At 38.1% G+C, this 11,553-nt stretch overlaps 1 protein-coding gene across 1 annotated transcript; it reads left to right on the top strand.

Annotated features, from left to right (window-relative positions):
- Positions 1-7,805: 7,805 nt before the first annotated feature.
- On the top strand, positions 7,806-11,553 carry LOC108673951. The gene is made up of 2 exons (XM_018161844.2): positions 7,806-10,008; positions 10,719-11,553. Exon 2 carries the CDS (start codon positions 10,722-10,724, stop codon positions 11,313-11,315), a length of 594 nt encoding a protein of 197 aa, XP_018017333.1. The 5' UTR covers positions 7,806-10,008; positions 10,719-10,721; the 3' UTR covers positions 11,316-11,553.

Here is an 11,553-nt window from a genome sequence, read left to right as displayed (position 1 = left end):
GTGACTGCCGTATTAATAATATTGGTCCATGAATGAATTATAAACACAATTATATATATCATTGAATATTTTTTCATAGCATACGTGAATTAATATAGTTACTCGTAATTATTAATAGGTCGACAACAGTCGATCTCTGCCCATGTAAAAATTGTTGACAATTTCATCCTCGTTGATTATTTGCACTTCTTGGCGGATAATTTCACTTCGCTTTTCGAAGAGAACGTCGAAGTTGACGTTCATTTTCACCGTCCAATATTTCAAGCTCCGTTCGAAGTCTTGCATTCCTGAAAGTTGGAATGCGGGGCACTTGCAGAAAATTGTTGTAGTTACGGAGACGCTCGAGAAAATGAACGTGGAGCTATGAACTTAATGTCTCAGCAGTTATTTCTTCGATGCACCGCAAGATTGGGTGATCAACTCAAATTTTAAACTTTTTCTTCAAGTTTTTCATTTAAAAATATCTCATTTGCAATATTTATGCTTCTGTAGTTGAGGAATAGAAAGAGGTAGAGGTTCACTCAACTGTTTACTTATCGATACAACTTGAGCTCCAGTAGCCCAGCAATAGAGAAAGATGGAATCATACTCGACTAATTTGACATTGCAGGTACACAGCAAACATTCAATCTAACGAAGCGTCCAGTCGAAAATAAATCATTGAAGACGACATCGAACATGACATTAAACACACCCGCTACGTCACGATCCCTCAGTTATGTATGAGAGCATAGAACTCCATTAACGTGCTGCTAAATTCTTCACTTCTTAATCGGTACGTAATCGAGGGCAAGCAACTTGTTCAGTTCTCTATGAATATTTTATATGGTTTGATGCAGACGCTCTTGAGCAATTGTATTATTCGGACGATGACAAGAACATTATTTTCTGTTTTTTTTTTTATTTGATCATCGGTTGAAACTGCATTATAACTAGATGGAGGTAATGTCAATCCCATCTCCACGCAATGACTGTTGTACAAAGTTAGTACACTCGACTCGAGAGTGAGTTAAATACATTCATGTTTGTACTTATGGACCTTCAATTTGGACTATGTTCCTGTAGGAATATAGTGCTATATAATACAAATATTCCTGAATAATTTAGAGATAATAATAGAATGATATATAATGCAAATAATAACTACTTTTAAATCCCCCTATATTTATCTAAAGTCAGGAGCGACCGTGACGCACTATAACCTGGACCTGGCATCTAAGGCAGAACGCCATCCATCGTAACGCCTCCCCCTCCCCTCCCAGTTATCAAATTGTCGTAGCGATCAGAAGAAGATGAGAAACGGTCGCTACGTCGTCTCTTTGTTGCCCAAAAGTCGTCAGAGGCAAATCAAGACGATGTAAAATTTTCTGACCTCCACGCGTGGGGAAGAAAATCAGCTCTTCTGAATTGAAATCTGGTGATTTTTTTTTCATTTTTCGTTATTATATTGAGAGATTCAGTTATTGTTATTATATTGATGAGATTAATTTTTACACATATTGTAACGGGCCAATTTTTTTGGCCGCTCTGTTAGTTTTAAGTCGACGCAATTCTCAGACTATATGAATGAATAAAGAAAAGTATAAAAACGCATCTATCGTAGGACGTGTTCATCGTTATTATTATTCTGTAGCTGGGCTCCACTCTGAACTCTTGCCATTGACATTTTGTTAGTACTCTCGCTTGCTGTAATTGTACATATTCCCATACTATGACCACCATGTTAGCCTCTCGTACGTGTCACTTAACAACGTGTCAACGTGTCATTCACAACGTGTCACTTAACAAATCTCGAATGTTGTTATTCCACAACCTCGTATGTTAGGGCCCGCGAGCAGAGACCCTTGAGGTTTGAATGTAGCTATAGTCGTCCTGCTACAATATGAAGAAAGATAAATTAAATTATACAACATGTTTAATATAGTTTATGACCAACAGTAAGGAAGTGCGAACGAACCTAATTTAACTTGAGTTCGACAGCCGTTTAAATGGTTCAATTTCCAACTAATTTTTAAGTCTTTTAAAATATCAATTATGAATTACCTTCTCTTAATTAATGCATGATAATGACTGACCTCGTGCTGCAATTCTCTCTGTCCTACTAGTCTAATATATACAAACTCCTAAGAAAATTATTTGTTTACGTCAAATTTGCGTTGAGTGTTCAAGACCTGACGGCAGCTGCCTGAACGCTTGACTTATCCCGTATTATGGAGGAGCTGGAGGCCATAGACGCAGCGATTTGCCGGTGGTTATGGCTACGCCTCAGCGGCATGCCATTCCTGCCTCGGCGGGGCTTATAGGCCGCCTCAACCTTATCATGGGAGATCCTACTTCACACGGCCTCTTCACATAAGCCTCTCCACATCAGCTTCTCCACATCAGCTTCTCCACATCAGCCTCTCCACATCAGCCGCTCTCCACATCAGCCTCTCCACATCAGCCTCTCCACATCAGCCCTGTCTCTTATACACATCTAGATGTGTATAAGAGACAGCTCCTGAACACATCAATGCCTCACCCTCTTATGAGACACGCTCCTGAACACATCAATGCTTCACACCCTCTTATGAGACATGCTCCTGAACACATCAATGCCTCACCCTCTTATGAGACACGCTCCTCAAAAGCTAACGGAATAGCAGCGTTGAAGCTTGTGCATCCTCCTGTCATGAGGCCCGATTAAATGACTCTTGCTTTTCGTGTTAAAGATTTCAGTGCGTGGTTGTTGACTGCTAACAGCTACCAGACTCGGGTGTGTGAAATCTTCTTTTGTGGTACTTAAAGTTCACTGATTTTGTGGCTGCTGTTGGCGCCTGCTGCTAACAGTTTCTTGGAGTTCTGGTGCTGTTAGCAGGCAGCGGCTGTGCACTGTTACTTGTTCTGGTTGCTGTTTGTGAGGCGACTGTTTTTTTCTGGTTGGCAGTGGTGGGAGGTGGCTGTTGCTAACAGCCTCCTGTTTCTCTCTCCCTTCAGCACTGGCCGGTAATGGAGTCAATCAAGCCCCGTCTCCTTTACGCACCCTTGGACTCTACAGCAATATGGGCGCTCCTCCAGGCAAACCCCCCTTCAGTTCCCTCTTTTCTGCCCCCATTGATAATTACAGCACAAAAAACTCTCCCCACATCGCACAAAATACCTACGGTTGAAAATAACCAATTTTATCTCGGCTTCGATTATCCACACAGGTTCTCAATTGAAACACATTTCGAAGTCCGCTTCTGCGAAACTTAATACGTTTCCTAAATGTAATAAAACAGTAATGAGAGAGAAAACTCCAATCCTTGCGTTGTATGGCTTTAGAATTTGCCTGTTTCAAAACTGCTTGTTTCTGGCAGCTAGAATGCATGGTGACTGAAGTTTTACTGAGTCGAACTTTCGGGCACGCCTTTTTTTACATTGATTTTGGCTTTGCAACTCATAAAGAATGACAGAAAACTCGAATGCTGATAGATATCTCGGTAAATACTATTATTTATCACAGTTACGGCGGACTCACTAAAGCTTCAGAATGAAAATTTAAATAAAACCGTGTTTTTCATCTAAATCCAAATGTGATTAATTTCCCCAAATGCTATACCATGCTCCTATGTTTCGCCAGATTGTTCTTTAAACTGCTTACCCTTGCCGCCTTGCTTCTTGTTTCTGACCTGAAGCTGCATTCTCATAAATTGTTTTGGTAATCGTAGACACAACCAAAGCCGGGAACACGAATTCCAACGTCATAAATGAAAAGTTTAATTTAAGGGTAGAACCTAATTTGTTTCATTAATTTATTATACCATTATTATTAATTATTCAGTATTGTGGTCCATCTAAACTCTAAAGTAACATTCACAACGACCCACGTGCTTGTAAATGCAAATACCCGTCACTTGTATTGTATTGCCTTACAATGTGCTATAGATACTGCAGTACTAACGTGTTGAGAATTGTGATGGCAATGTGTTGTTGAATGATCAAGATGTCAGCTTGAACATGTTTAATGGTATAATCTATATTATAATTTGCTTAGTTTCTTATCTGAAACATGTCATGACTAATTCATTTATTTGTTTATAGTAGCATCTAATATTTACTTAAAATAAATCATTTTTAATTATTGCACATAGAATCAATACTTGTCTTGCGCTACAGTGAATGGCACAAAACGATTTATTCATTGTGCAAATTACAGTGGTACCTCGATTTTGGAACGTCAAACAAATCCTTCATTCAACCACCAAGAAATTTGAGTAAGTTTTGCCTTGGAACTCAAATACTGGCGAGCCAACCTTCTTACGAAACTCAATAGTCTCCCATGTCACTACGAGTCACTATGTGTAATCGGTGGAAGATCCACGCTGTGAATAAGAGTAGGGCTGCGAGGGCGAAGATTATGTATTCCGTAAAAGTCAGTTGGCGTCAATTCATATTCTCTAAAAAATTCAGTTGTGTTGGCCCTATTTTGGGAACTGACTGTGTTCGGAAACCAAGGCACCACTTGAAATGGTTTCAAGTTCTCTTGCTTCTTGAACTGCCATTTTCTTGTGCGGTGAATATACATAAAGTCATCATATATATGAGTAGCTAGCGAGGTTGATAAAGTTGAATTATACTAAACTTTTTTCGCTGCCTATTGAAATATTTTAAATAAGATATTATAAGCTAGCCGTAACTTTGGATTCTCCGTACCATTTACATGTACGTGCCCTGAACGACTCTGATCTTCACATTCAAATTCTTATACTGCACTTCTGGCCCAGGTTCATATACACGCAACACCAGAGACAGGTTCTTATACAGCAGCATATATTGGATTTAGGTTTTTACAGAGCTCCTCAGATTCAGGTTCTTATGGAGCTCCTCAGGTTCAGGTTCTTATGGAGCTCCTCGGGTTCAGGTTCTTATACAACAGCATCTCAGGGTCCGGTTCTTATGCAACGTTTATTTCAGAAAAATACTTTTTTTAATCGTGGACTGACAATAACCATGTATCATTGACTTAGCTGTAGTATATTACCGTTAAATTTTGTACGAAATATTTAGTCTTTTCTTAGTGACTAATCGTAATATACTTTTATGGTGTCGCATTATTTAGTGACCGTATAGAAAACCGTAAAAATTAGAAATTAAACCCAGAATTATTTTTCATTATTATGGACAAAATTTTTATTCATAGGGTAACATGGGGCAAAGGGACCACTAAGGATCAAAGGCCCATAGCGGGTTTCTCGCTAAGTATTGCAGATATTGGTCCGTGTTCTCTACCGCCGGTCGACAGTTTCACTGGGATGAAGTGTACGATTTACGTTTTGCTAACAGTTTGCGTTATTAAGTTATTTGTGAATAACTGTTTTAGCCCAGATAAAAGTTTTTTTGCTGCTAAATAAAACTGTTTTCGATTACTGTAGATGAAGCTTTTGAAATTACTGTGAATTATATTTTGAAATTAATATTCATAGGGATAATTTTGAGATCAAGTTTGGACTATTAGCTTCAAAAAGAAAATGTTGACACGACGTATATTGGAATGATACCTAATGGGGGAACGTGCCCATGCGTGTCACGGGGCAAAGCACCCATGGTGGGCTCAATACCCCACAGTGAAGTCTTGTGTTATACATCATTGATTTATCTCAATGACCTTTTCAAAACTATGACTAGCTTTGTGAATTACAAATTACACTTCATATTGCAGGATTTTTTTATTTGCCGCCTCAAGGCAGCAGGTTTAGTTTCTATTTATGCGTATTTATGACCCCTTATCGAGTTATTGACTCTTGCCTTGCCAAAAGTTTTAGTCAACGCCAATGAGCCAAAAATTGATGAGTTTTTATGGTATTGGTTGAAATCACGATTAGATGCGAATTCTCTGCACATAATATCTGGATTATGGACGAAACTGGAACGAAGTTTTTTCTGATCAACTAAATATATTTTTTCTAGTCAAGGATACATTTTTTCATGTCCAGGACGAATTTTTTATCGCAAGTATATATATTTCAAGTCAAGGATATATATTTTTGTGTCGATGAAATATATTTCTTCACGTCAGCGATAGATTTTTTGAGCCAAGAGTATATTTTTTTTCAAGTTAAGGATATGATTTTTTGAGTTGTTAATGAATGAATGGATGTCGTATTTTTTATTACATTTTTCTTATTTTTAACTGTAAAGTCTTCTTTTGTCATTTTTAAACGAAAAATATGCAATTGTGGTAAAGGGACCAAGGGTGGGCGCCTTGCCCCAAGCCCATGGGCCCATTGCCCCAGGGGTGGGGCAATGGGCTCATTTTGACACTTTTTACAAAATAGTGTTTCATTAAAAATTGAATAACTCTATAGGCGTCTAATTCACATCATACATTCCTCATTAGCTGTACCTTAAAAAAAACAAGAACCACCTCGTATCAATTAAAACTTCATAAAAAAATAGTTTAAAAAAAGAGGAGCCCGCTGCCCCATGTTACCCCTAAACGTAAAATAATTTCTGTTCTTTTAATTTATCTCAGCTATACACACATATGTATTAAAAATATTGTTCACTTAGTGGGACGTTCGCAGGCGCATTCATCACACAGTTATTGCTATTTTAATAAAATAATAATAATATTATGAATAATAAACAGCAACAAAATAATTAAGTTGTTAAATTTTGCACAATAAATTCCTGACAAAAATAGTGTGTGAAGTTGGGAAGTTAGATGTTATACGAGTACAATATGTGCAATATGTACAACCTGTACTGTACAACATACATAACAATATAACAAGTGCAGAATATACAACATATGCACATGCATAACATTTACAACATGAGCTCATGTGTTACATTTGTAACATGAGTATAACCTTGTTCGATGCTATGTAATCGCGCTGTGTGGGTTCACAGCTTTTGCTAATGTGATAAGGACCAAACTTGTTCACTCTTCGATGCAAGTCATCCCATGGTTGAATTAATAATATTTCAATCATGAGTCATCCTTTCCCTCTTGTTCGTACTGTTATGTCTGCTGAACGTTATCGGAAACCAATTGACAGTTTTCGTGATGAGCTTAGCATGTGAAGATAAAAATTAATATTAATTTTTATCGCAGCTTGAGCTAGTCATAACTAATAATTTATCTTTAAATCACCTAATTTAAAATAATATATCAAAACGCTGTGAATTTGATGCATGCGAATAAACCTAACTAGAGGTGCTGTAAACTATACCTTTATTTTTCTATTTATTTTTTAAACACTTTTAAACATCTTCCTTAAGATTAATTGTCAAAGATTTACTTATTTTTAAATCATGAATAAAATTTCATTAATGAGCTATTTTGACATGGAAACACCAAATAAGAAAAATAATTTAGTACAATTTCTTCAGAAAAAAGGTTCTAACTTCACTCTGTACTTCAACTTCACTCTGTGTAACTTGTTCACTGGCCGCTCTCTTCAGTTGATAATAATTCATTTTCACGTGTTGACCCATAGTGCTATAGGAAAAAAATACGATCTAGGACTGGATTATCAAACATCGCAACGCTGTTCTACGATACTGAGGACTCAGTGAGGAGTTCGGCTGCAATTTAAAGACTGCCAGGCTAAAATAAAAACATTGATGAAATTTACGACCCCGGACTCACTATAACACAGTAATGTCGGCGCTGAAGAATAGGCCTGATGTGGCCTGTCGCCGATTCATGAAATTTTCGTGACTTGTTCACAGGAGATCTATCAACTGGACCTTCAACCGGATCTTTTCCAAGCTGGCGATAGTTTAAAATAGCTACTAAACTTCCACCGGGTTCGATATGGTGCTAGGCATTTCAAGTCTGAACATATATTTCTCCATTGCTTTATCTAGTCTGTTCTAGAACGCGCTCATACTCGGAGCGTTAACGATGTAATCGAGGAGGCTGTCGACACTATGATGCAGGTTCTGCCGAAAATCTGGAAAACAGTCTCAAGATTAGTCCCACGATTGCTAGTTCCGTGTCGGTGAAAACACGATTAGTAATTGCGATCACCTGGACCATTTCCGAAAAATAAATCATTTTGCGCGTAATACCTATGGGCAAATTTTCAGACTCCCTTTTGATCATACTATGATTTTAATTTCGATATCAAGGCCTTGACATACAAAAATTATTTCCAGCAGTAGTCAAACAAGATGGAGGAATTCCCTATGTCGTGATATTTCCCAAGTATCATCCAGAGACAACATTATTCTGCCACAGGCACACACAATTTTGGCAGGAACAACAAACCAAACTCTTATACAGTCTATCACGCAAAAAATCGATATATAATCGCCCTATAACTAAGCGTATGAATTTTATCTATGTATCTTTTACAATAACTGTGTGTGCAAATTTTGTTCTCTAACGTATATGTAGTCCTAGCATTTTCACCTAAGTGTTCGAATTAGACATGAGTGCAGCTCTATAGATTGTTTGTTCTATAAAATAATTGTTATTATTGCAACTTAGGTAAAATATATCGATATGCACCGAGTTCAGCATCCCGCTAGTCAGTTGCTGATGTTTTCACATCTCTGACGTCAGTTTCCTCGTGAAATTCGCACAATATGCTCCTAGAATGACAAACGATAATTAATCTAAGAACCTCTCATTTGCACAAGTCAGGAGTATTCCTCAAATTCTGGGCTATTAGTTCTTTTCATTGCATTTTATTATTACAAGATATATTGATTCAAATAAACCTGATAATAAACTTCCGCTTGTAAATCATTTAACAAATCTTTTCCATCATAGATTAAAAGTTTACGTTTGCCAAAGATTTTTTTTCTCTATATGTTGACCGTTTTCATCAATATTTTGATGGGTGACTAGGTATTTCAGAAATAGGCACGATTAGATTATGAATGTCTTCTTCCCCATCTTATCTATGAAAAATTGCTATTTATACCACTGTTTGAAATTTTTTTCTTTTCGAATGTCGGAGCGATCGCTTCTGGAACTAAAATTTTAAAGGAACATTTGGGACGAATTTCGATAGAAAGGAGGCAAAAACTTTGGCGTTTAGCGCGCTACATAAATACGAAGCGCTAAAAAAGACTGACAGCGCTCTTAGGATTCTATTTTGAATAAATAATTTTGTTGGTAACTTAATCAAAATCGGTATCGATTTGAAAATTTATGTGTTGAAAACGGGCTAAGAATTAGCATTTAGTACGCCAAATAAAGTGAACAAAAACATTGAGACATCTCCCACAGGAGCATATTTTGAATCAACAGCATTTTTTATTTGGTCCAAATCTGTTTCGATTTAACAAATCTATTCATGGAAAACCTGAACATGAAAATTCGACCCCAAAGTGTCGGAGCGATGACCTAAGGTGGTCGCGAGTGATACGATGAATGTATAGAGCCTTAGGTTTCAACATAGGCTCTGAATTTCTTCGGTGAAGATCAAATTAAGATATTGTATTTTTCCAATGTTAGATCTTAGTTTTCAATGAGTTTCTCGATCTTGTCTTTCCTTCACCGTCTGATTTTTTCTTCCTCAATTCTTGCCTTCTTCGCTCTTCCATCGAATCTTCATCGGGTGAGTAACACAGTATTTTATCGTACAACTTACGCACACTGAACGCATGCATCAGGGAGCTGATAGTGGCTGCCCTTGCTTCCATAATCATTGCTTCCAACTGTAGACACAGGCGCAATAATTATCTCTACCAGTAGATGACAGCTTCTTCTACAATTCTAAACCTGTTTTCTCTAAATATGTTTTTTTTTCATCTATCTTCAAAATTCTATTACTTTCATCTTGAAGCCACATGTGTTGAGGCTGTCCGATATTAGGCATATATCCCCAGCCATGTTCAGTCTCCTGCATATTTCTCGATATAAATTCATCCCGTTACCATGGTTGCTTCATACCAAGTTTCCCTCTAGATTGCGATGGATGCATCACGGGCAAACTCTTGCGGTCTCCGTGCTTCCCTCGGCCTCGTGGCAACACCACAGCGTCTTGCATCAACACCACGAGGCCGCCACCCCTCACTCTGCTGCAGGTGATCAGATATTGTCCTGATAATTTATTTATGGTGAATAATATTGCACCAAATATTTTGTTAAATTTGGCGTACTAAGAATTTAGAATTTAAATTCAAAAGTTCTGATGAGAACCTTTATTAGTCACATTATTATTCGTCCGGATATTAATTGAGAAGTAAATTATTGATTACATACATGATTAAATTGAAACAATCGAAATGTGAATAATGTTTATACTTCGGAGACACTTTGTGTTCTCCGAAGGCACTTTATGTTCTCTCATCAGATCATGAAGATTTACCAAAGTAGGGATATTAATATTTTCATGCGTCAGTCGTACTTTTTAATCAATACAAACTTCTCTCATAAAGTTGAGAAAGAAAATCTCAGGGTGTACTTTGCAAAATTTTCTTACGATATAATGTTAGAAAATATGGATAAAATGGATTTATTCGTATACTAATTATTGTAACCTAAACTCTTACTTTATTATTACTTACCATAAAATAACTTAACAGTGATAGTTTGAGAAGCACTAACCTATATAAATAAAATAACGATCTAAATAAAACCTGTAAATTTAGCGAGCTTAAATGTTTATCAAATTGATTACGGGACGAAACTCTTCAATGAAATATATTTGAAGGGGTAATCCCTAAAACTAAAACACAAAAATTGATTTATTCATTCATTACCTGAATATATTTTTTGATAACCTCAATGACAGCGCATGGCCCCTGCGTCATCGTACCCAATTGCCCTGGCCCCGCTGCTGCCCGGCACCTTCAGTCCGCTGACGTCCAGGATCAGCGCCGAGGTCCTGACGGGGGACACGCCGCTCGTCTACATCACCACCAAGGACACGCCTCTGTCCAGACGGCGGGGCAGCGCTGACGCTGTATCAGGACATGGCAACCACGATGGCGGCAAAATTGACGGCCAGGTCGCCACAGTCCTGCCCAACAACTGGAACTACTCGACCACGACATCCACAGGAGAACCGTCCTACTCCGTGGACCCTAGGGGGGACCTGCTGACGCTGGACCCGTACTCGCTGTCTAGCAACGACCCTTGCCACTCGTCGCATCTGCCCTGTATCGCGTCCTCCATGGCGATGGCGCGGTCTCCCCTCAACCACATAGCTCCTGGACTACACCAAACCTCCCTCACCCTCGCGTCCCCCATCCTCGGGTGCTCAGGGTACCTCCATAAGGAGTGCTGTACTCTCGCTGTCCCTGAGCAGTGGAGGGAACCCAAACTCCCGTACATCAGGAGAAGAAGCGTTAATGTTCCACTTAACGTCAGTCCCAAACACTACGCCTGAAAATTCAGACAAGTTCAATATTTTTTAGTCATCCTTTAATTCTTAAATAAACCACTTTCTGAGAAGTATGAACTATGAATGCAATTTAATATGTCGATTTTTTAAGGTGTTTCCATATTGGTTTTGATAACAGATATCAGGGATTTATGGTCGTGGAACATTTTTGAACGGAATGACAGAGCGCCAAATCGATGAAACCGCGATATTTTACCACGTTTTTCTTGACTTCGTTTCGTGT

The sequence above is a fragment of the Hyalella azteca genome, unplaced genomic scaffold, assembly GCF_000764305.2.
Source record: "Hyalella azteca isolate HAZT.00-mixed unplaced genomic scaffold, Hazt_2.0.2 contig12691, whole genome shotgun sequence".
In the NCBI taxonomy this organism is placed as follows: domain Eukaryota; kingdom Metazoa; phylum Arthropoda; class Malacostraca; order Amphipoda; family Hyalellidae; genus Hyalella; species Hyalella azteca.
This window is presented reverse-complemented; position numbering and strand designations above follow the sequence as displayed.